At 37.7% G+C, this 25,895-nt stretch overlaps 5 protein-coding genes and 2 long non-coding RNA genes across 7 annotated transcripts; 6 read left to right on the top strand and 1 right to left on the bottom strand.

The window, feature by feature from the left end:
• The first annotated feature begins 7 nt into the window (after positions 1–7).
• On the top strand, positions 8–4,044 carry LOC120273094 (SUMO-activating enzyme subunit 2). Its single transcript, XM_039279742.1, has 3 exons — positions 8–142; positions 225–322; positions 3,236–4,044. Exons 1-3 carry the CDS (start codon positions 41–43, stop codon positions 3,597–3,599), a joined length of 564 nt encoding a protein of 187 aa, XP_039135676.1. The 5' UTR covers positions 8–40; the 3' UTR covers positions 3,600–4,044.
• A 2,366-nt stretch (positions 4,045–6,410) lies between these two features.
• LOC120273151 (transcription factor GTE12-like) lies at positions 6,411–7,106 on the top strand. Its single transcript, XM_039279795.1, has 3 exons — positions 6,411–6,859; positions 6,945–7,023; positions 7,069–7,106. The coding sequence occupies exons 1-3, from the start codon at positions 6,446–6,448 to the stop codon at positions 7,104–7,106; spliced, it is 531 nt and encodes a 176-aa protein (XP_039135729.1). The 5' UTR covers positions 6,411–6,445.
• A 25-nt stretch (positions 7,107–7,131) lies between these two features.
• On the top strand, positions 7,132–7,480 carry LOC120273502. Its single transcript, XR_005540551.1, has 3 exons — positions 7,132–7,202; positions 7,293–7,355; positions 7,458–7,480. It is a non-coding gene; the product is annotated as an uncharacterized LOC120273502 (long non-coding RNA).
• A 77-nt stretch (positions 7,481–7,557) lies between these two features.
• On the top strand, positions 7,558–8,561 carry LOC120273375. The gene is made up of 4 exons (XR_005540512.1): positions 7,558–7,576; positions 7,681–7,750; positions 8,142–8,218; positions 8,321–8,561. It is a non-coding gene; the product is annotated as an uncharacterized LOC120273375 (long non-coding RNA).
• A 2,942-nt stretch (positions 8,562–11,503) lies between these two features.
• Positions 11,504–13,003, top strand: LOC120273152. The gene is made up of 2 exons (XM_039279796.1): positions 11,504–12,632; positions 12,917–13,003. Exon 1 carries the CDS (start codon positions 11,504–11,506, stop codon positions 12,401–12,403), a length of 900 nt encoding a protein of 299 aa, XP_039135730.1. The 3' UTR covers positions 12,404–12,632; positions 12,917–13,003.
• A 372-nt stretch (positions 13,004–13,375) lies between these two features.
• LOC120273153 lies at positions 13,376–14,248 on the top strand. The gene is made up of 2 exons (XM_039279797.1): positions 13,376–13,541; positions 13,983–14,248. Exons 1-2 carry the CDS (start codon positions 13,376–13,378, stop codon positions 14,246–14,248), a joined length of 432 nt encoding a protein of 143 aa, XP_039135731.1.
• A 3,554-nt stretch (positions 14,249–17,802) lies between these two features.
• Positions 17,803–19,252, bottom strand: LOC120273154 (uncharacterized mitochondrial protein AtMg00810-like). The gene has a single exon (XM_039279798.1). The coding sequence runs from the start codon at positions 19,220–19,222 to the stop codon at positions 17,963–17,965; it is 1,260 nt and encodes a 419-aa protein (XP_039135732.1). The 5' UTR covers positions 19,223–19,252; the 3' UTR covers positions 17,803–17,962.
• Between the last annotated feature and the right edge of the window lie 6,643 nt (positions 19,253–25,895).

Genomic DNA, 25,895 nt, shown 5'->3' on the forward strand with positions numbered 1-25,895 from the left:
TCGAGACTTCATTGAAAAGATTGTGAAGAGCAAGCTGGGGATGAATTGCCCTTTGATCATGCTTGGTTCCACCCTTATCTATGAGGTTGGTGATGATCTTGAAGAAGATGTTGCTGCAAGTTATAATCAGAACCTTGACAAGGTCAGGAACTTTTCTCTTTGGACTATTTTGTGCTCTGATGTTTCTTTATATCACTCAAAGATTGACACATCTAAAATTGCAGGTGTTGGCTGAACTTCCGGCTCCAATTATTAGTGGAACGATTGTTACAATTGAAGATCTTCAGCAAGAATTCTCATGCAATATTAGCATCAAGCACAGGTCTTGCATATATGACTTACTTGCATATGCTTTGATCTGTCATTCCCTTCTTTATTTGACTTGTGGATATCATAATTGACAGCATACTATGCTCTTTCTCACTTGCACATAAGTGAGTAGTTGAATACATCCACACGAAAAGCTGATATGCTTTTGGGTGCAAATGCACATACAGATTCAATGTTTTGGTCATCTAATGATTCTATTTCTATTTGCTGGTCTCACAAGTTCAACCAAGTAGATTCTCTCTCTTGTTTCTTTCTAAGACTTCTCTGTTTTAGATATGCATCTATCTGATTGTCTGGTTGCTTGTTATATTGATAATAGATACAAACAGTTCGTCAAAATTAATGGGACAGAACCGGATTCAAATGTTGACCAGAGTAGTGAATTGATTGAAGGATGACAAAGTAGATATTATCTTTTAATAGTAATCTAGATTGAATATTTTTCACTTTATCTAATAATATTCTTGTTATCTTGGATCTCACAAAAGAATGTGGTGATGCTATGAAGACTGTTGGCATTAGTTTTGTTATCATTTTACATTGATTGAAGAAAAGAACTTAATGCAATTGTGTGAATGACATTCTTGTGAGCTTGGATCTCACTTATGAATATAGTGATATTGTGAAGACTGGTGTACATTGATTAGAAAAACAGTTGCTTTGAAGAATGATCAATAACTTATTACATATTGTGTTGTGGTAGTCAACTCCTTTTGAGCCATTTGGCACTGATGCCAAATTTAATTTGTTAATACTGAAATAACTAAGCATAAATACTTAGTTTCAAACCTTTATCATCTTCTAGATCATTACTTTATTTTTTTCAAGTAAACTACAAAAAATGGTTGACTTTGAACATTGCTTGAATTTCTTGTTTTTCTCGTGGGATGGTAAGATTCAGAAATATGTACCAGCGCCCTGATCATAAGCTGTTTCTATGTTCAGACAAGATTTAGAAAATCCAAACATGATGATTAAGTATTGACTGAAGACCTTTTGGATGACTCATTAGTGTGGGAATATTGAACCTTTGTTTAATTTTTCTGGAATATGCATCCAAATTAAAGTTGAACATATGTAAAGTGAACTTTATTAAATTGAGTCATGAAATTTCATCTTGTTATATCAGAATGTAATGCTAGCACTAATTTGTAGCTGTTCAAGGGGAGATTGGGTTACTGTTAGTTTACATGGTACCTTTCAGATAAAGAATATGGATTTCCTGTTCTTCTTTTTTGGTTCATAGTTGTTTATTGATCATACTAAACATTATAGTTTGAGATTTAACCTCTTCAGCTTCAGAAGGCTCTTAAAATGATGCAGTAAGTTCTCTATTAATATGTTGCAAAGTTGATGATTCTTTGCATACAGCAATTATTTAGTTCTGCTCCATCAAAATAAATCATTGCCTTTATGGATCCTTTGACGGGAATATGATGCTCCTTTTGTAAACAAGAACTTCTTTTGATGAGAAAGAGAACTCAGGACTTAGGTGGTGATGCCCATATGTAGATATCATATCCTTGTGAATTTGTGATAATGGTTACAACAATACCTCAACTGTGTTTCCCTGGCTTTTTTTTCATGTTATTTTCAGGATTTTAACTAATATTAAAAATTATGGAGACCTAGTTTTGTCACTGTAACATTCATTAATAACACATCTGGCAAAGTGTATAACTCGAGGAGGGATTTGATCCAGGATAAATGAAAGGGTATAGTTGTTTTGACCAAAAGCAGACTTTATTTTTTGCTCAGCAAAAATCACTCAAATGTGGTGCCCTTTTCCTCAAGTAAAAGTTGGATTAGTTCAGTTGATGGGTTTAATTTTGGAAAATTTTCCAATATTATTTATATCATTAGATTGATCAGACATCCATTTCGTTGGATAAATTAGAGATTTCCTTTAGTAGGAGAATATTAACCAATCTTGGTGATTACTAATTATCTATCAAAGTTTGTTTTATATCTCTGTATTTATGCATGTTCCCCTATATTTTCCTCTTTTGAGTTCTATCCTTTCTTATTTTGAAAATAAAAAATATGCTGACTCTGAAACCATGATTGAAACAGTTCAGTTTCGATATGCATCAAAACCAAATTCAGAAATTTCATGTTTCTACTTCCTGATCATTTTCTTTATATATATAATCATTTTTGTTTGTGCTCAAATCATTTGAGTTCAACAGATTTATTTTTCATGCTTGATTCTCAAATTTCAGATAAACAATCTGGAAGTTATTGTATTTTGGTACTTGTCTCTCAAAATAAATAAAAGAAGCCATAAATGTTTGCATGTACGTAAAAAATTGAGCCTCATATTACCCATTGAGATTAATTATTAGAGCAGTGGACCTTTCTTGAAATTTTGTTGTGGTTATAGACAAGCTCCTGACTGCCTGGATGCATCTGAGAGTATTTGGTTAACAAACTCAAGTGGAAGATTTATTGATGATTTCCAACTGAGACCAACAGATTAAAGGTTGGTGAACTAAAGCTACCCATCCATCCAGAGTTTACTTGCATTTACCCTATTCTAATTGGCTGCCAGTGATCAAAATGACTTCATTTTACTTATATAGAGCTAGCATAAATGTGTGAGAGCAAATCCTTAGCAGGGCTATTTATGTGCCTGTAGTAGCCATTCTGACATGTATCTTTGTGACATGAATGCAGCTTTGTGTAAAACAACTGATTACGTTGAAGCTGTGACATGATGGCATTGGATGAACATGTGAATGTTAAATGTGCCGTTTGATTCTTCTTTTTCCATTTTTTTTAACACCTAGTCTATGTATCACTTTGTTGTCCGATTTTATGCTAAAAAAAAGTCTTGCATCCCTTTTATATTCATGATCTTGATTTATACTCTTACCATTTGGCACTATTTCAACAATGTTTGCAGAGAAGATTTTGATGAAGAAAATGAGCCTGATGGGATGGTTCTATCTGGATGGACTTCAGCTCCTACTGAGAAAGACGACCGGATTAAGAGCAATGGGGAGAGTAGTTCCGCTGCTCTCGAAAAACTGGACAATGCAGATGAGGTTGAGATAACAGCTGGCCGAGAACCTATTGAATCCAGTGGTTTAAAACGAAAGCACTTTGAAATATCAGAAAGACCAGACAAGGAAGCATCAATAGCTCACCACCCAGGCAGTAGTTCTGCGAATCAAGGCATGCCTCAAGACATCGATGATAATGAAGAGGATGATCTCGTATTGCTAGATGACTCTCCCGAAATAGGTAAGAAGAAAAGGTTGAAATGAATATAGTGCAACATGCTATTTGATTTCGATAAATGGTTTTCACTCTTAAGATAGTTGGTAGAGGTGTATTCTTTCAGCTGCCGTTTAACTCTGGAACTAAGTTAGCGCTAACGCGATCTCTGGCATAGAATCTGTGTAATCTGAAAGCCCGAATTGATAAAATAATCTTTTTGTTGTATTTTGGTTTAGATGCCTGAGTAGTCTCTGGTTTTAACGCGCCTGCTGAAAGAGATGTTAGGTGACTTTTATGTATGATTTTTGATGAATCTTTGTGTTCTTGGTTTTTTTTTTCTCATTTGTGGGTATTTAGTCAGTATCTGAGATCATTCTTCTAATTTTTATATTTATGAAGCTGCAGCAGAAGTGTATTTGAGAGAAAGCATACACAGTGAACTCGTTGCTTGTTTTGTTGTACATGAATATTATAATGTGGCTCTACATTTTATGTGCCTTGTTTGTTGCTCTAGTGGTTATTATTATTATTATTATTATTATTATTATTATTATTTAAAAAATGCGGCAAGTGTTGTAAATCAAGGGTGTGTGCATGGTCGGGAATTGAATGTCTAGGAGTGACGTGTGGTGTGGGCTGCAAGTTTGAATCCATGATCGGGGATCTACTATTATCATTACGGCCAATGAGACTCGAATTCGAAACATTTGAATGTATCTCATCTTTAATCCAATGTGGTTGGGTGATGAACACTTCGGTAATCACTCACTAATCAAACGTTTGAATGTCACTAAGTTTTGTATATGAGTAATTATTTTTTTACTGAATAGATTTTTAGTATCTATATCAATATCCATTATTTTTTTATTTTTTATTTTAAATTTAATTTTTTTTATTATCTAAATCTTAAATTTAAATTTTTACTTGTAAAAGATAAATTTGATATACCGAAAATTCTTTTCCTAAATCTTAAACTGGAAATTACAAATATGTGGTTTGTGATTTTCAGTTTAAGGTTTAGGATTTAGGGTTTAGGGTTTAGTATTCATATTTAGGGTTTAAGTTTTTAGATTTTTAGGGTATATATTTTGTAGTATTTGGATTTAAGATTTTAAATATATATATATATATATATATTTAATTTTAAGTATTTAAGGATTTTAAAGTTTAAATTTGAAGTTTATATTAAGAAAAAATGACGTGGATGAGGATGCAGATAACAAGTTGGCATTTAAGTTATTCGGAAAACTTATTCGGTAAATTTATTCGGTAAAAATAACATTGCTCTTTGCATATATGTGTATATTATCATTATTCATTTTTGAACCCATTTAATTAAATTAATTATATCTATTTCTTTAATATATTAGAGAAAACGTTGTTTGATAATATATTCTTTTATATTGTTTTTTTAAAAGTATTTGTAGAATAAAAAAAATTGAGAATAATTGTTAGATGTTTTCGAAAATTTTGCTTTTAAAAACAGGAAAACTAGGAATTACTTTTACATGTTTGAATTTAAAAGATTTTTAAATCTATCAATAATAAAAAATTAAAGTAATGCCAGTCCCATCTAATGTGTGTCTTTTTTTTTATATATATAATATAAATTTTGATTTTGATTTGAATGTTATTTTATTCAAAAAAAAAAAAAAATGAATGTTATTGTCTTGATAGGAAAGAAGATTTTGATCTCTCATGCCATAATCTTGGCATATTTCAGACATATTCATGCTGTTAAACTGCTATTTCAATTATCATGAATATGTTTGAAATAGTAATGAACACAAAGATGAAACTAAAATGCTTTTGAGCAATTTATGTAAGTACTAAACAGAGAAATCAACCCATTAGTTTAGAGGACCTTATTCAATCACTCGAATGAAAATAAGTCTAAAAATAAGAGCATATTAATGAACAATCTTGAGAAATCGCAAATAATGTTTTTGAGACAAAAATATCAAAGATGATAAACACTAACTATCAAAGGGCGCTTAATGTAGTGGTATATAATCCTCTACAACGTGAAGGGGAGGGCCCTGGGCGCATGTCAGTTTGAGCGTAGTCAGGCTGCTCAATAGAGTTCCCTAAGTGCATGTCCCTGGTAAAAACTTGCACACCTTGTTTATATATATATATATATATAATCCTAACTAACTAACTAATTATAATCACCTTTAAAACAATATTCCCACGTATTTTACTTAAAAAATTAAAAAAAAAACTATGGTTTTAAATTACTCAAAAAATTAAATATGACTTTAATTTTTTAAATTAAGAAATAAATATTCTATTATATTTTTCAAATATTTTTTTGGGTTTTAATTAATTAAGTTGATTGAACATCATTACTAAAGGATACAAATCTTTAAAAAAAAAAAAATTTAAAAGATCAATTTGCAATAATGTAAAGATTTCAGGAATTTTTTTAATAATTAAAAAAAAAATCATGAAAGTATTTACAAATATGAAAAGTTCTAGGGGTACTATAAAAAAATCTTATACTTTTCCCGCCACTTCTACCACTAACAAAATCACTTGTTGCCTCCGCGTTAGATTAGATTTTTACTTATCTAAAGCTTAAGTAAAGCTTTTCAGTGAAGTCAGAAAAATCAGGAATATTTAAATAATTAAAAAAAAAAGGTTTGCCTAAAATATACATTATTTGAAATAAATACAGTTTATTATATACTTAAATTTGAAAAATTTTGAGTTTGAGTTTGAGTTCTAATAGTATTATCTAGTTTGGGTTTGACAAGGATTTGGTCTACACAGGCTATAGAAATAGCTTTCCTTTCAATGGTTTGAATTATTTGTGAAGACCTTCCGTTTTGATTTAATCAGCATTGATTATCTCATATACAGAGAGTTGTGAACAAAAGTCATTTGAAAGATGCCTGCATCCACTTGTACTTCAACCACAATTAGAAGGAAAAGGAGTTCAGAATCAACAACAACCATCATGCAACTGATCAACAACGAAGACAATGAGAGGATGGATCCCGCTCGAAAGAAACAATGCAGTATTATTTTGAAGAAACTAATGAATCACACAAGTGTTCTTCTTCAGAAACACTTGGACTTGCGCAGAATAGAACGGAAACTCGATTGCAAGGCCTACCCGACTACGTCTAGGTTCGCCGCAGATGTTAAGCAGACTCTTGTTAATGCTATTCAAAACCATCCTTCCACCCATGAAGTTCATATCAAAGCCAAAGAATTGAGTAACATATTTGATGTAAGTTGGAAGACAAGGAACAAGTGGTGGATTGATATGCCAGAATCTCAGCCAGAAAAGAAACAAAAGGTATTAGTTGTTAGCCTTGATAACAATAAGTATTATGGTTATTATTTTTCAATCCATGATATTCACGTTAAGTATGTCTAAACAGGTTGCAATTGTCAACAAAAATTTATTATCAAAAGCAAAGGAGGCCAAGCAGGGTTTGCAGACTTTGAAGACATGCAAAGGTATATAGTTAGTAGTAAATTTTCTAATGCTATCCATGTGTATAGCTGTTGATTTGTTGTTGCAATTTCTGAAGATGTTGTAATTGTTGTGTTAGATGGTGTTGCAGAAGAACATGATGACAAGCCTTTGGATACTTATAGATGCACAGCCAATTCAGCAAATTTTCAGCCTAGAAAATGTATGGAGAGCATAATGCTATTATGTCATCTAGTTAATTGCTGAATAGTGCTTCAGTTTCTAAGATAATATAAATTTTATGTTGTCTCAGATGCTAATGCAGTTTCTGAAGCCAAGGCTCAACCTAGTCTTGATACTGTTCTCTCACAAAAAGGTTTTATTTTATTTTTTCTTCTAATGATTTAAAGGATTTTTTTTATTAAATTAGATTAAATTACATATATAATGGTTGATGGTTGGTGTTTTCAACAATCAGGGAAAAATAATGATTTGATGGAGGAGCAAATTTCATCATCTAAAGCTCTTCATGTTGCAAAGATGAAAGCTCGTTTCGCAGATATTATTATCAAAGCACAAAAAACTCTGCAACTTAATGTAATTTCCTCTCCTTATCTTTTGTAATATTTATTTCTTCTATAACTGAAATTGCCAATAATATCATATATAGTTATGTATTTTTTTTTTTTTTCTGTATCCAGGACATACAAGCTAACCTAAAGGTGGAGATGCAGAGAAAAGTAGAAGATTTAGAGAAACAACATCCGGAAGGTAATTAATCACAATTATTTTCAGAATTTTTTTTTTTCAAATTAGAGTTTGGGTTTGCAATGCCTATTGAATATTTTATAATCTGAATTTCTTTGTTTCTGAAAAATTTCTTGTTCAACATTGAACGTATTAGGCTTATAATTCAATACAATATACATGAACATAATCTACTCATAACATGATCAATTTAAAAGTCAATATACTTTCGTCATATTGTTATGTTTTCATTCTTAACCACTTCTTGTGTTGTATGTTCAAATCAAGTAAATTAACTTAGCTATTTTTCATTTCGTATGAAAGGAATATAAAATGTCAGTGAAATTCAAAACAATTTACCATAAAATGAAGATATTATATGAATTTCCAATTAACTTTTTTCCCCATTAAGCAGAGAAGGCTAGGTTAGAATATCAAAGAAAGACACAAATACAAAAGGAAAGAGAGGCAGCTCGAATTGTGCGTGAAAAGGTAATGCATACACAACTCTTTTTAACTGAAAATAAAGAGAGAATCGGAGGTAATTTATTCATTGTTAAATAACTTACGGTTCTTTCTTCATATATTCTACAGATGGAACAAACTGCCAAGCTCAATCAAAGTTTGGAGAGGGAAGTTAAACGTATGATGCAGATCATGGAGTATGGTTCTTTTCTATGAAAACTGCTTCCGATAACTGTGAATTGGAAGACGGGCAAATTTGTTGGACTTAGATCAGTCACCAAGTGTATAAATAGATACTTGTTTGCTTTCTTGACAGGATAATATATATATGTACATAAATTCCTCCTAATTGGCAATGAATGATTGCCTGACACATATGTTTGTATAGTAACATACTACATGATTTCTGATCTATACATATTGTGCATATATATGCATTGTTAATTCAATAAGATGAGTTCTGTCCATCAGTTCAACAAAAATTTGTACTGGTGGAATACATGCGGAATACTGAGAATTGGTATGAAGAAAAACAAATCAATATTTCTTTAACCAAACATATATCACAGATCACTGCTACCAATCCATTTATATGATGACTTGTTGCATAACCACACAAACACATGCATACACACATTAATTTGAGACTCCACTGAACTCCTAAATTTATCCTATCAATTTTCACAAACACATGCATACACACATTAATTTGCCACTTTCAAAGACCTCGCGAGTTAACCAAGGTATACTACTAACAAAATAACAAAAATGCAACATGAAGGCACATCAATTGAACCATATTTGATGTTAGCCTATAAGTTGCTGCATATAATTACAAACTGATACTGTCCACTTATCTGGGCGGGTGTTTATTTTTTAAATGTTTTCTCAAAGCATGCTAACTATTTTTGGTTTACTTTTTTCAAAAAGCAGAGGATAATACAGATAGATCATCCAGATGTTGGGAAATTTTGCATAAAATGAATTTAGAGTTTCCAATAAATATTAAGTTGAAATGATTCCCAACAAACATGCATAGATGAACAACATAAATAAATATCTTGACATGCATGTCTTGGAATCTATATCATAGACTTTGCCATATCAGATACTTGTGTCAGAATCTAATAAATCATAGATCTTACATCCAATGCCATTGAAGTTTTAGAAGGTTTTTTTTTCTTGATCTCAATACTTACTGCATTCAAGCTCAAAGCAAGATATCTTCTGTGTTTCTTACCATTGTAGTTGTTTAGCATGGATCCTCACCTCAATATAAAACTTATGAATGGTTGCACTGTCTGCTATCTGCTTCATATTCATTATCTCTGCCACCCAATATTTGCTACACATGCTCATTGTATCTAGGCTATATCACTTCATTTTAATCAATCCACTACCTTAAAAATTTCTTCTGATCTTTAATTTGTAGCCTTTGCAAACAGTTTCTTGCAATTCAATGGTAAGTCAATGCTAATCAGTCAAATGCAAAGTGCTCAATATTCATGAAAAGATCTCATTATCTGATTAGTACAATAATACGAAGCAAAAACTAAATTTCTAATGATAAACAAGTGGATTCATAACAAAATTGATTAAAATCTGTGCCCAAAAAAAACACCGTCCATTCCATTTTCGTAGGAGAATATTCATAACAAATAGCGTACAAACAATTAAACATTGTTAAGGTTTGATAGCATACCCGAAAAAAACAGCAGTCTAATAACATGTATTCTCAAATAATTAAAGGGAAATACATTAAATTTATTTTTTAAGTCCTTAAAATAGCATAATGCAGAGTTTTGTCTACATGCACTTGAACAAGCAACAATACAAGCAATGTTGCTCATACTTGTTCAAAAGACTTTCCAATCAGTTTCTTCACAATTAATAAAAAAATAAATGGATTATAAATGGGAAAATTTACCAACATCCAAAATTTGTAGGTTACAAATTTTTATGTCTAGATAAGTGGTTTTATCTGGATTTTCTGTAAAAAAAAGTGTTTAGAAAGCTTATGTAAATTATAACTTGAAAATAAGGATGGATGATTTGCAAGATCATATTCACACTAAAACTTTGGCCCCACAATTTCTTTTCTTTTAAACTCCATAATGTGACAGGTTAATATTACACAATCAAACTACCCAAGCTTAAAAAAAAAAAAAAATTAAGATTTAAACATAGTACGGAAAATTAACATGTAAATCCAGAAACAGTTTAGGGAATCATTAGCATGCACACTATATTTTCTTCTTTCCTAGAACAATTTGTGTTGATGATTGCGCATGAACAAAATAGCAAAAAATGTCATTCTTGAACATAATTTTGAAAAATCTTTTGCAGCAACAGTAGCAGACTAATGCCTCCAGCATCTGATTAAATCCTCAAAACAGGCAGAAACTATGGCGAAATACTCTACAGAAAAAATGGGTATGTATGTATGTATGCATATCATATCATTTTTAATGACCGGTGGGGATAAATGAAAAAATGGATATCATCCCCACTGTTAGATATGTGTATGTATATTAGATGTATGTATGTATATACATGCGTATACCTGTATACTTAGCTTCTATATGAAGCCCCATGATCACACTTGTTTAGTAATATGAGATGAGCATTGATTCACTTCTTCTCCTCTTCTTTCATTATTTCCTCTTCTAACATGGTATCAGACTAGGTTTTCCTCTCCGGCCATCTTCTCCGGCCACTCTATACCTCTTCTTCATTCTTTTCTTATACCTCTTCTTTTTCATCCCCTCATTCATTCATTCAAAAAAAAAACAAAAAAACAAAAAAATCTGCGCGTCTCAGCTCCATGCTCCGAGCCTGCCGCGCCCCTAGATCCGCGTCTCGGCTGCGCACAGAGCACTCCCAGCCCCAGCTCACCGCTCGCCCAGCCGCGCGCAGAGCCCAGCCGCGCGGCCCTGCTCGCCCAGCCCAGCGTCGCCCGTTCGCCCGGCCAGCGTCCGACTGCGCGCCCCGGGACTCAGTGCGTGCGCTCCGGCCAGACCAGCGCATATGCGCCCTCGACCTACTGCTGCGCCCCTCAACCGCCCGCAATGACTTCCTCGTCTTTGCTCGCCCGATCGCGCACTGCTCGCCCGATCGCCGCTGCTCGCCGGAAGGTGATGATGCTCCGCCGACCAGCCAATCATTCAGCCCTCCCCAATTTTGAATTTCCTTGAATCAAGGCTTTGAGCCTTTTCCAAACACAAGCTGCCAATCTAAAGAGACCCTCTGTCTTCAAAAGCACCAACATTGATTTAATTGGTACTGTACACGTGTGATTAATTTAAAAAAAAAATGGATGGTTATGGATTCAGTGGGATACTACCTGAGCTGCGTCATCGCAATCTCCATCATTCTGATGTTGTTCTTGATGGCACCAACTACATTGCATGGCGGCTCACTATTAAGCGAATTCTTGATGGCATCCGTGTTCTTCATCACGTTGATGGTACCGGTACTGCTCCTACTGCCCCTTCTATCCCTGACACCATTCCCTCCACCGAGGCCTCTGTTCTTCTCACAGTCTTTGAGCAGCAGTTTGAGAAATGGGCTGCTGACGATTCTACAGCTAAGATGATAATCTGTCAGACGGTCACTCTTGATATTCGTACTCAGATTGCTGATCTTTCCACTGCTCTGGAGATGTGGGACTATCTTGAGCGCCGCTACTGTGGTTCCAGTGAGGCACAACTTTACACCTTATATCAGTCTTTCTCTAGTCTTCAGCAGGGCGAGAATACTGTCGACCAGTTCTATAGCCGGTATTGTGCCTTATGGCGTCAGATTGATGCTCTAACTCCTCCTTACTGTGCTACTCATGCTGCCCAGATCCTGACTTGTTCTGAGTCTTGCTCACGTCGTAGTAGTCATGATGGGACACGACGTATGTATGAGTTCATTATGCGCCTTCGTCTTGAGTTTGAGCAAACTCGGGCTCAGTTACTGCATGCCCCCTCGGTCTATTCTTTGGATGATGCTTTCACTTTTGTTCGTGCTGAGAAAATCCGTCTCCGGGCTTCCATTACAGGGGGAGGTAATGCTCTTGCTGTCCCTCGCCTTTCTTCTGTCTCTTCGTCTTCATCTACTAGACCCCCGGCTTTTTCTGTCTCATCTCGGCCTTCTTCTACACGGCCGAAACGCACTGTGATTTGTCACTGCTGTGGTATGTTTGGTCATCTCAAGCGTGAATGTTGACTTCCGCGTTCTGCTCCTTCACCACCTCTTCTACCGCTACCTCACTCCCATCAGCAGGCATATTCTGTCCAGGGCTCTCCTGCTCTACTGTCTCCGGCTACATCATCATCTCCTTCACTGTCTCCTGCCGATCATCAGTTGTTGGCGATGTTTCGACAGTTTCAGCAGTCTCATCTCGCCGACTCCTCTGGCCATGCACGGTCAGCTCAGGTTCCTCCTTCTACTCCAGGTAGTTCCTGTCCTTTCTGGCTTCTTGATTCTGGTGCTTCTCTTCATATGACTCCTGATGCCACTTATCTTCATCATTCACATCCACCATTACATATTACACGAGTTAGTACTGCTGATGGCACCCTCCTCCCTATTTCATCTACTGGGCATTTCTCTTATACTTTCTTCTCTATTCCCTCTGTCTCTCATATTCCTCGTTTATCCATGAACCTTATGTCTGTTAGTCAGCTTACTGATTATGGCTGTCAGGTTATTTTTGACTATACCTCATGTCGTGTGCAGGATCATAGTGGGAAGGTGATTGGAGCGGGCCGCCGCCATGATGGAGTCTATGTGTTGGATACTCTTCATTTGTCCTCTTCCGCTAAGCCTGTTCATCACTATCATGCTACCGTTTTATCTCATCATATGTGGCATTATCGTCTTGGTCATTTGTGTCCCTCTCGTCTGTCATCTCTTATTCGTCTTGGCGTCTTAGGAGCTGTCTCTCTTTCTTCTGATGTTGTCTGTGTTGGCTGTAAGCTTGGTAAACAGCTCCAACGTCCTTATCCTATGAGTGTATCTTAGACTACTGCTCCTTTTGAACTTATTCATTCTGATGTTTGGGGTCCTGCTCCTTTTGTTTCTAAATGAGGTAACCGCTATTATGTTATTTTTATTGATGACTACACTCGCTTTACTTGGATCTACTTTATGCATAATCGTAGTCAGTTATTGTCTATTTATCGATCTTTTATAGCCATGGTTCACACCCAATTTGCTGCCTCAGTCAAGATCTTTCGATCTGACTCGGGTGGTGAATACATTTCTAAGGCTTTTCGTGCTCTTTTAGCTTCTGAGGACACCTTGCCTCAATTATCTTGTCCTGGGGCTCATCCTCAGAATGGGGTAGCTGAACGCAAGCATCGTCATATCTTAGAGACGGCTCATGCTCTTCTTCTTGGTGCTTTTCTCCCTCCTCATTTCCGGGCTGATGCTGTTAGTACCGCTGTTTATCTAATTAACCTTCAACCTTCCTCTCATCTTCATGATCGTAGCCCAGGAGAGTGTCTTCATGGAACACCTCCTCGCTATGATCATCTTCGTGTTTTTGGTTGTCGTTGTTTTGTTTTGCTCTCACCTCGGGAGCGAACCAAGCTCACCGCCCAGTCCGTCTCTTATGTTTTTCTGGGATATAGTCTTGAGCATAAAGGTTATCGTTGCTATGATCCTGTTACTCGTCGTATTCGTATCTCTCGAGATGTCACATTTAATGAAGCCAACCTCTTTTATACCTCTCCTTCTTCTACTGAGTCTCCCTCTCCTTCGGTTCCTCTCTCGTTTCTTTTTCCTCCCTTTTCTCCTGCAGATACTTCCCCTATGCCTTACGCTCCTCCTCTCCTCACTTCTCCAGAGCTTCTTAGTCACTCATCTCTTGATCCTCCTTCTCCACTATCTGTTGAGTCTCCTGCCGTGTCTACCTCTTCTTCTTCACTCCCTCCTGCTCACCCGCCAGTTTGTTTACTTTACCATCATCGAGATTCCACTGTGACTCCACTAGTGCCGGTCCTCTCTGACGCATCCCCTACTATTGATCCAGCTCCTGAGGTATCCTTTCCTCCTTACTCTTTATGAGATTGCTCCACTTTACATCCACCTGTTCGTTATGCTTCTTCTAGCACTAGTATCTCAGATGTCATTGAGCCAGGTACCTACAGGGAAGCGATTCGATCCCCTGAGTGGCGGACTGCCATGGATAAGGAGCTTGATGCCTTGTCTCGGACTCACACATGGGATATTGTCCCTCTCCCTGCCCATGCCATTCCCATTACCTGTCGCTGGATTTATCGGGTGAAGACACGTTCTGATGGATCTCTCGAGCGCTATAAAGCGTGTCTTGTTGCTCGCGGCTTTCAGCAGGAGTATGGTCGTGATTATGAGGAGACTTTTGCCCCTGTGGCCCACATGCACACTGTTCGTACATTAGTTGCTGTTACCGCTGTTCGTCGATGGGTTCTTCATCAGCTTGATGTGAAGAACGCCTTTCTTCATGGGGACCTGAAAGAGAAGGTCTACATGACTCCTCCTCCTGGTCTTCAGGTGCCTCCAGGATCTGTTTATCGTCTTCGCCGCGCTCTCTATGGTCTCAAGCAGGCTCCTCGTGCCTGGTTTGAGAGATTTAGTACAGTTGTTGAGGCTGCTGGATTTACTCCGAGCATTCATGATCCGACAGTCTTTATTCATTCTTCACCTCGTGGTCGGACCATTCTTCTTCTGTATGTGGATGATATGATTCTTATTGGTGATGATTCTGCTCATATTACTCTTGTGAAGCGTAAAGCGTGTGAGACCTTCTTGATGACCCGATCTAGGGTCCGCTTCGTTATTTTTCTCAGTATCGAGATCACATCTCATCTTGATGGTTATCGATTATCTCGTGACGTTACACTCTTGATCTTCTTGCTCGCTCTAGCTTGACCGATACTCGTACTGCCACTACACTGATGGAGTTGCATTTGCAGCTTCGTGCTTCTGATCGGACTCCCTTACCAGATCCTACTCGCTATAGGCATCTTCTTGGTAGCTTGATATATCTTCGTCATTACACGTCCCCGACATCTCTCATGCTGTGCACGTTCTCGGTCAGTTTGTTGCGGCTCCCACCTCCTGCTCATTATGGACATCTTCTTCGAGTCATCGCGATATCTTCGTGGCACTGTCTCGCGTGGTTTATTCTACTCACACCAGTCCACTCTTCGCCCTACATGCCTATTCCCGATGCTACTTGGGCCAGCTCCCCGATGATAGAGTCTCCATCACTGGCATCTGTATCTTTCTTGGGTCTTCCCTTGTTGTTTGGAAGACTAAGAAACAGCAGACTCGTTGCCAAGTCCGAGTCTTGAGGGCCGAGGTTCGTGCTTTTGGCTTCTACCGCATGAGGAGGTGCTTTGGATTCGCTCCATTCTAGAGGATTTTTGGTGTACCGATTCATTCTCCTATTCCTATTCACCGTGACGAGACAGGGAGCCCTTCAGATTGCTGCTGATCCGGTCAAGCATGAGCTGACCAAACACATTGGTGTGGATGCACACTTCACTCGTTGTCATGTCCGTGCTCATACTGTGTCGCTCCATTATCTTCCTACCGAGGTTCAGGTGGCTGATTTCTTCACTAAAGCCCAGACACGTGATCAGCATCTTTTTATGTTGTCCAAACTCAAGACACATGATCCGCCTTGAGTTTGAGGGGGGGTGTTAGATATGTGTATGTATATTAGATGTATGTATGTATATACATGAGTATACCTGTATACTTAGCTTCTATATGAAGCCCCATGATCACACTTGTTTAGTAATATGAGATGAGCATTGATTCACTTCTTCTCCTCTTCTTTCATTATTTCCTCTTCTAACACCCACAACCAAAGTCTTCAGAAACCAGACAGCAAGAAATAAATGACTACGGTGGCAATGCCATAAATCTTCATTATGATCTTTGCATACCAATATAAATAAGTGTTATCAATCAGATATATTCAATGATCAAAAAATGTCATGGCGCGTGAAATCAATGATAAAAATCATGTAAAATTTCAGAGCATTCGATTTGTTTATACATTCTGAAAAGAGACATAAACACAACAAATGCATAATTTTCTTGATATCAAAAATGCATAAGCTGCATGAAAATGAACTGAGTCCCGGATATCATAAATTTTGCATACCGTTTTCCATGGAGGAATGCAGTGAATGCGCCAACTGTGGCTCCAATAGAGTACACAATAAAACCAAGGGCAACCCAAAGAAGCATCAGCCTCTAATTAAGCTGAAATAGATGGAAAAGATGTCAGGAAAGGATTGTAAGGGGGACTTGGAAATTCCCAATGGAGAGTTTTCAACAAAAGCTAGACAAATCAACCAGGCCCATATATTATATATTTAAATTTGATTTATTAAACAAGCATCTGATGGTCCCAATTATAAACGAAGTTCAAATTGCAACATAACATTAATGTCTCTGTCCATGTGCTCATCATGTTTTTACACTCCATTCAGCATCATTTTGAAACTACTAAACCTATTTCTTATTTTATTTTATGCTCCATTAAAAGCAGTTTGGCTTAAATCTCAAGTAGAAATTTGAAGCACCCAAAGTACACTTAAAAAATAAAAAACATATTTCAAATGCACATTGTGATGAGAAAAAAATTTCATAAACTAGCTTGGTGCAGTAAAACCTACCAATGAAAAAATCGTCCACAACTAAAATCATCGAGGAAATTACAAAAGGCACTAAAAGGAAAATGATATCAATACTAAAAATGAAGAAGAGAGAAACAGTTGGTAAATGGGTGTTAGATAATATAAATTAGAGAAAAACAAGAAGTTTTAGTTAGTTTTGGACTCGATTTTGTCTTTTATAATTTTAGCTAGCGAGGATGGTTAAAGGACAAAAAAGAAAAACCGATGCTAATCATTATAGACTATTGTGAAAACTAAAATTCAAAATGAGTTCACTAAAACATGTCAAACATCTGTCACATGTTCTAAGAGGAAAATACATTGAAGCAATGTAAAATGAAAACATATTTTAGTTCATTGTCCCTATCTTTAGCAGTAGAATTCTGACACCATCGCACGTGTTCAGATCTTGCAAATGCTAGTTATTTAAAAGAATTTAAAATTTCAATAGAAGCCTGTCTATTTTGATGGTGATAATCATGAAAGATGGTGGTAAATCACAAAATATTCACTTAGGAATGGCCACTTCACAAAAATTAATTACTTGTGTCTCAGGCAGAACATATGATTTGTACAAGTCAGATGTATATCGACTAAGGGCAAAGTTGTGCAATTTCAGCTATAAGGGACTTGCTTCACTAAAAATGAAAATTGCCACCCAACTAAGAAGACCAAACTAATTCAGTTTTGGCCAAATTTGGAAATCTTTGTCAAAACCACATGATATGATCATGACGTGAGTTTTCATTCTCCATACTCAAATGTGCATGTCACATGTTAGTATCCAGTCCACTCGTATAAAACCATATACAGTTCATATAGAGGAAAATTTTAGTAAAATATAAGCACTTCAAAATTTTTAAAAGGCTAAACAAACTTTTGCAAAAGGATGATGCATACATACTGTAAGTATTGATGTTGGAACTGCCAAAACTGTCAATAGTGATAGAAGATAGAAGATAGAGAAGAATAGATCCTCATTCAATGAATAATGAAACAAGTAACACCTTGGGTACATATAGAAGATAATAATACTAGTATACCTAACAACAACTGTATATATATACATATGTACATACATGTATACATGTAACACCCCCCCTCAAACTCAAGGCAGATCGTACGTCTTGAGTTTGGACAACATGAATAAATGCTGATCACATGTTTGCGCCTTGGTAAAGAAATCAGCCACCTGAACCTCTGTAGGAAGATAGTGAAGTGATACAGTCTGGGCACGTACATGGCATCGGGTGAAGTGTGCATCCACACCAATATGTTTGGTCAGCTCATGTTTAACTGGATTTGCAGCAATCTGAAGGGCGCCAGTACTGTCACAATGAATAGGAATGGGAGATGTAATCGGTACACCAAAGTCCTGTAGAATCGAACGCAGCCAAAGCACCTCCTGGATGGTAGAAGCCAATGCACGAACCTCAGCCTCAGCACTAGACTTGGCAACAGTAGGTTGTTTCTTGGTCTTCCAAACAACAAGAGAAGAACCAAGAAAGATACAGTAGCCAGTGACAGAGACTCGATCATCAGGAGAACTGGCCCAGGTAGCATCAGAATAGGCCTGCAACTGAAGAGTGGACTGACGTGAGTAGAACAGACCACGAGATACAGTGCCACGAAGATATCGTAGTACCCGAATAAGATGAACATAATGAACAGAAGTTGGTGCCGCAACAAACTGACTGAGGATGTGAATTGCATGGGAAATATTTGGATGGGTGACGGCTAAATAAACCAAACTGCCAACCAGATGTCTATAGCGAGAAGGATTAGATAAGAGAATGCCATCAGAAGCACGAAGCTGCAAATGTAACTCCATCGGTGTAGCAACAATACGGGTATCAGTCAAACCAGAGCGAGCAAGTAGGTCGTGAGTATAACGCTGCTGAGAAAGACGGTATCCATCAGGATGAGAAGTAATCTCGATACCCAAGAAATAACGAAGTGGACCTAAATCAGTCATCAAGAAAGTCTCACATAACTTCTGCTTCACAAAGGTAATGTGAGCAGAATCATCACCGGTAATGATCATATCATCTACATATAGAAGAAGAATGGTCTGCCCACGAGAGGAAGAGTGAATGAAGACTGCCGGGTCATGTATGCTGGGGGTAAAACCAGCAGCCTCAACTACTGTACTGAACCGCTCAAACCAGGCCCGTGGAGCCTGTTTGAGGCCATAAAGAGCGCGCCGAAGACGACAAACAGACCCTGGAGGCACCCGAAGGCCGGGAGGAGGAGTCATGTAAACTTCCTCCTTCAAGTCCCCATGAAGAAACGCGTTCTTCACATCAAGCTGATGAAGGGACCAACCACGAACAGCAGCAACAACAACTAAAGTGCGCACAGTATGCATATGGGCTACTGGGGCAAAAGTCTCCTCAAAGTCACGACCATACTCCTGCTAAAAGCCATGAGCAACTAAACGCGCTTTATAGCGCTCGAGAGACCCATCAGAACGAGTCTTCACACGGTAGATCCAATGACAGGTGATGGGAACGGCATGAGAAGGAAGGGGAACGAGATCCCATGTATGTGTCCGAGTCAAAGCATCAAGCTCCTCTGCCATGGCAGTTTGCCACTCAGGTGATCGAACTGCTTCTCGGTAGGTACCTAGCTCAAAGACATCTGAAACACTGGTGCTAGCAGAAGCGTAACGAACAGGAGGAAGTAAAGTAGAGCGATCGCGTAAAGAATACATGTGAGAATGTACCTCACGAGCTAAATCAATAGTAGGAAAAGTGTCAGAGATGACCGACCGAGAAGGAGGCTCTGCGGGATCCCGACGATGGTATGTGAAACGAATAGGTGGGTGAGCAAGAGGAAGCAAGGGAGGAGGGGAGGATACTATAAGAGACTCAACAGATGAAGCAGGGGAAGACACTACAGGAGACTCAATAGATAAAGGAAGAGAGGGGTCAAGAGAGGAGTGAGAAAGAAACTCGACAGGAGGATTGAATGATGGAGGAGAGGATACAGGAGGAGTATGCTCAGCCGAAGGGGTAGGAAAAAGGAATGAGAGAGGGACAGAGGGAGATGGGAACTCAGTGGAAGAAGGAGAAGCATAGAAGGGTGTAGACTTATCAAATGTAACATCACGAGAAATGCGAATACGACGAGTGACAGGATCATAACAACGATAGCCTTTATGCTCAAGGCTATATCCTGGAAAAACACATGAAACAGACTGGGCTGTTAGCTTTGTTTTCTCCCGAGGTGAAAGTAAAACAAAACAACGACAACCAAAAACACGGAGATGATCATAGCGGGGAGGTGTCCCATGAAGACACTCACTTGGACTACGACCATTAAGGTGAGAGGAGGTTTGTAGGTTAATGAGATAAACAACAGTGCTGACAGCTTCAGCCCAAAAATGAGGGGGAAGAAAAGCGCCTAGAAGAAGAGCACGTGTCGTCTCTAAGATGTGACGATGCTTACGTTCAGCCACCCCGTTCTGAGGATGAGCCCCAGGATAAGATAACTGAGGCAATGTGCCTTCAGAAGACAAAAAGGCACGAAAGGCATGAGAGGTGTACTCACCGCCAGAGTCAGATCAAAAGGTCTTAATAGAGGCAGAGAACTGGGTGTGGATCATAGCAGAAAAAGAGCAATAAATAGATAATAACTGGCTACGATGAGATATAAAATAAAGCCAGGTAAATCGAGTGTAGTCATCTATAAAAAGAACATAATAGCTTGTCCACCTTTAGAGACAAAGGGAGCAGGACCCCAAACATCAGAGTCAATAAGTTCGAAAGGAGCACTAGTCTGAGATACACTCAAAGGATAAGGGCGTTGGAGTTTCTTACCGAGTTTACAGCTAGGACAGACCACAGCAGAAGGAGGAGAGACAGCTCCTAAAACACTATGACGAACAAGGGACGACATACGAGATGGACATAAGTGGCCAAGACGATGATGCCACTTATGATGAGATTGAACGACAGTATAACAGTGATGAACGAGTTCAGGTGAAGATGGAAGACGAAGGGAATCCAACGCATAAACTCCATTTTGACGACGGCCAGTTCCAATCACCATCCCACTGCGATCCTGCACACGATATGAGGTACGGTCAAAGGTAACCTAACAATCATGATCAGTAAGCTGGCTAACAGATATAAGATTCATGGATAAACGAGGAACATGAGAGACTGAAGGAATTGAGAAACCACTAGAAGAGAAATGACCAGTAGAGGAAACAGGAAGAAGTGTGCCATCAGCAGTGCGAACACCGGTGATATGAGACGGTGAATGGGAATGGTGCAAATGAGTGGCATCAGAGGTCATGTGAATAGAAGCACCAGAGTCAAGAAGCCAGAGAGGACAGAAACTACCTGAAGCAGATGGAGCAACCTAAGTGGAACTTGCATGTCCAGTAGAGGAGGTAGAGTCTGCCAGATAGAATTGCTGGAACTGCCGAAACATAGCTAAAAACTGTTGATCTGTAGGAGATAATGGAGTAGAAGAAGGCCGTGTAAAGTAGGGACCCACCACCCTAACTTCTCCATAACTGAAGTTATGGGGAAGGTTTGATAAGGGTATATGAAAGCTAGAGAGAATTGGTTTCACAGGCGATGTGAGACTATGGACCAGAGCCACTACGTCCCAACACCCCCCGGGCCCACAGCGGATGTGGGACCCAAGATCCTAGCTCATCCAAGGCACAACCCGGCATCGACGTGGGACCCAACTCTGATACCATGTTACATAGGGACCCACCACCCTAACTTCTCCATAACTAGAGAAGGTTGATGAAGAGTAACGAGGAATATGACCGCCAAAGGATGTCCGAAAGAAGAGGACCGAAGAGGATGGCCGGAGAAGTTGGTCGGAGAAGATGACCGGAGAAGTTTAACCTAGTCTGATACCATGATAGAAGATAGAAGATAGAGAAGATTAGATCCTCATTCAATGAATAATGAAACAAGTAACACCTTGGGTACATATAGAAGATAATAATACTAGTATACCTAACAACAACTGTATATATATACATACGTACATACATGTATACATGTAACAAATAGAATATAAGCAACGGCCATAGTTCCGGCAGAGAATGCCAATGTGAATAAAATCAGTACAATGAAGAGTCCAAAATCAATAATTGCTTCAAGAACTGTAAAAGAATTAATTGAACTCAACTATCCCAAATTATGACACAATATTTCTACATTTAACCTTCAAAAGAATAACCTTCTAAACATTTTTCTGAAAATCTTACCATACAAAACCCTAACTGGCTCAATTTGAACACAAGAAATTCATTGTTAAGATGATTGAGCCATATGGAAAAATCAAACAATTATAGTGACAGCAAGTTTCAAGAAATTCTATAACAGAGAAACCAATCCATTATTTTGGAGAATCTTCTTCAATCACTCAAATGAATAAAAGTCTAAAAATAAGGGCATATTAATGAACAACCTTGAGATATCAGAAACAAATTTTCCAGATGAAAATATCAAAGATGATAAGCACTAACTTTGAACTTAGCCCACCAGTACATAGTTCCTTTCACGTGGCGGTTGAGTGCCCTCTTGCTTCCCAGCGCGCCTGTTTAGTAACTTATACATCTTGAAAAAATAAAAAAATAAAAAAAATAATTAATTATTTAAAAAATTAAATATGACTTTAAATTTTTTAAATTAAGAAATAAATATTCTTTTATATTTTCCTAAGTTAGACTTTTACTTATCTAAATAAGCTTAAACGCTATAAGCGTAAGTAAAGCTTTTCAGTGAAACAAAAAAATCATGGTTTTTTTTAAATAATTAAAAAAAATTTGCCTTAAATGTACATTATTTGAAATAAATTAAGATTATTATATATTTAAATTTGAAAATTTTGAGCATGTTTATTTATAAGTTGAGTTTTAATAGAATTTTCTAGTTTGGGTTTGACAAGAATTCAGTCTACACAGACTATAGAAATCGACTAGTTTTGGACAATCGAGTGCTCTATATTTTGTCTTTGGATCAATTGGTAGTACTATCTTTCCTTCTAATTTCTTTTTACTTATATTTTCAAATTGCATGTTGTCTATAAATGGTGATGTAAGGTGAGACAAAGTGAAGTCCAATTCTATTTTTTTGGGCATAGTTAGTTTCCTTTTTGTTGTTGCTCATAAATAATTTCAGTTTTTAAAATATGATTTTCAATTTTGTAATTTTTTTTTATAGAAATTTTAGTTTTTATTTTAAATTTATGCTTTGTTAATTCAAAGAAAGTTTTTTTTGTTCCCCATTGTCGTTGAAGTTGCTGTTATTGTTGTTGCTACTGCAGCGCAGTTGTTTTTTCATGTTCTGAAGTGAGCTGTGTGCTCACAAATAAGCTCGGTTTGTGCCTACTGACTTCAAGCATATAAATTTTCCTGAATTTATTTTTAATTTATGCTTTCCTCTTTGTGCCCAAAAAACATAGTTTCTCCCATCCAACTTTTGCGAGGTACAATAGAGATTCTTAACTAAAGAATCATGAGACGAAGACATGACGACGACAAGACAAATCCTTCAGCAACAAGACAAGGGCATCACTGGTGAGGGCTGAAGACCATCACCAAGTGCCCATAGACCAACGAGAACGACAAGAGATAAACGACGGCTGGCGGTAGAGGTGGCGGCGGTGGATGGAAGGCTAGGATTTGGAGTGGTGGTGGCGGCGGTGGATGGAAGGCTAGGATTTGGAGTAGTGGTGGCGGCGGCTAGGGTTTAACCAAGAGCTCTGGTACCATGTGAGCTTGTGCCTCGCCCTGCTGATGCCAGCGTCGTCACTTGCCGATGGGTCTTCTCTGTCAAGCACAAAGCTGATGGTACAGTTGATCGCTATAAAGCTCGGTTGATGGCCCGTGGTTTTACTCAGACTTATGGTGTTGATTATGCTGAGACTTTTTCACCAGTTGCTCGTCTGAATTCCATTTGCATTCTACTGTTGGTAGCTATGAATCGATCATGGGCACTCTGTCAACTTGATGTGAAGAATGCCTTTCTCTATGGAGACTTAGTTGAGACAGTGTTTATGAAGCAACCTCCGGGGTATGTTGCTCAGGGGGAGAATCTAGTCTGCTAGCTCAAGAAAGTGATCTTTGGTCTGAAACAAAGTCCTCGTGCATGGTTTGACAAATTTAGTGTAATTGCAGTTGCAGATGGTTTTCGCAGGTGTAATGTGGATCATTCTGTGTTCTATAAGAACACTTCAACTGGTTGTGTTGTACTTGCGGTATATGTCGATGACATCTTGTTGACGGGTAGCGATCGCTAGGGCATTCAGAGAACTAAGGAGCATTTAATAAAATATTTCGTTACACGAGACATGGGACGACCCAGATACTTCCTTGGTATTGAGTTTGCATATGCTAAAGGAAAGATGATGCTCTCACAGCGGAAGTATGTGTTGGATTTACTTGAGGAGACTGGTTTAATGGGTTGTAAACCATAGAGTACACCTATTGAGCAGTCACCACCTTTTTGGGAGACATCTTCCCCATTTCTCAAAGATCCTGGTCAATACAGACGTCTGATTGGCAAGCTCATTTATCTAACTGTTACTCATCCTGATATATGTTACGCAGTTGGACTCCTGAGTCAGTTTATGCATGAGCCATGAGAAGTTCACTGGCAGGGTGCTCTGAGGGTTCTTACATATGTTAGAGGAGCTCCCGGCAAAGGTCTTCTCTACATGAATCATGGTCACCTAGATGTTGCAGCATATTCTGACTCGGGTTATGCTGGTGATAGAGGGGACAGAAAGTCTACGTCAGGCTTCTGTACGTATGTCGGTGGAAACTTGGTTACTTGGCGAAGCAAGAAACAGAATGTGGTTTCGAGATAGAGTGCAGAAGCAAAGTACAGATCGATGGCACAGACAGCTTGTGAGATGGTTTGGGTGCAGTCTTTTCTATCTGAGTTGGGATTCCCTATCACAATACCTATGCAGATGTTATGTGATAACCAGGCCGCCATTTTCATTGCAAATAATCCAACATTTCATGAGTGTACCAAGCATGTGGAGGTTGATTGTCACTATGTTCGTCATATGGTACTGAAGGGAGTCATCTCTACGCTATATACCCAGTCGTCTGAGCAACTGGCAGATATCTTCACCAAGGGTTTAAATGTTAAAGTCTTTAGTAATCTATGCAACAAGCTGGGCATGCTCGATATATATGCTCCAGCTTGAGGGGGAGTGTTAGAATTATATTATAGTTTATATTTGATTAATGGGCCATATTGGGCCCATACCACAAAACCCTAATATTTCTCTATATATATCCTTGTACTCCTTTAATAATGAGATATACAAACTATTTCTCATATCTTCACATCTTTGTATACTCATCCATGCACAGCCAATTCAACACCAACTTTTCAACCTTGCAAATGTATAAGAGATCATAATGATCTGATGTTATCTAATTGCTGAATAGTCCTTCGATTTCTAAGATAATTAATTTTTCTGTGGTTTCAGATGTTACCCTAGTTTCTGAAGCCAATGCTCAACCTAATCCTGATATTGTATCACAATCATTTTCAGATTTTTATATAGTTTGCATTATGCAATGCTTATTGCTCATTTTATAATCTGAATTTCCTTGTTTCTGAAAATTTATTTGCCAAACATTGAACGTATTAGGCTTGTAATTCAATACAATATACGTGCACATAATCTACTCATAACATGATCAATTTAAAAGTCAATATACTTTCATCATATTGTTATGTTAACATTCTTAGTGGCTTCCTCTGTTGTGTGTTCAAATCAAGTAAAATAACTTACTGATCCATATTTTTCATTTTGGTCTGAAAAGAATATAATGCGAGTGAAATTCAAAACTATTTACCATGAAAGGAAGATATTATATAAATTTTCATTTAACTTTTTTCCTCATTATGCAGAGAAGGCTGGGTTAGAATATCAAAGGAAAATGCAAATACAAAAAGAAAGAGAGGCAGTTCAAATTGCACGTGAGAAGGTAGTGCATACAACTCTTTTTAACTGAAAATAAAGAGGAAAAAAAACTCCTTTGC

This window comes from Dioscorea cayenensis, chromosome 12 (genome assembly GCF_009730915.1).
Source record: "Dioscorea cayenensis subsp. rotundata cultivar TDr96_F1 chromosome 12, TDr96_F1_v2_PseudoChromosome.rev07_lg8_w22 25.fasta, whole genome shotgun sequence".
NCBI lineage: Eukaryota > Viridiplantae > Streptophyta > Magnoliopsida > Dioscoreales > Dioscoreaceae > Dioscorea > Dioscorea cayenensis.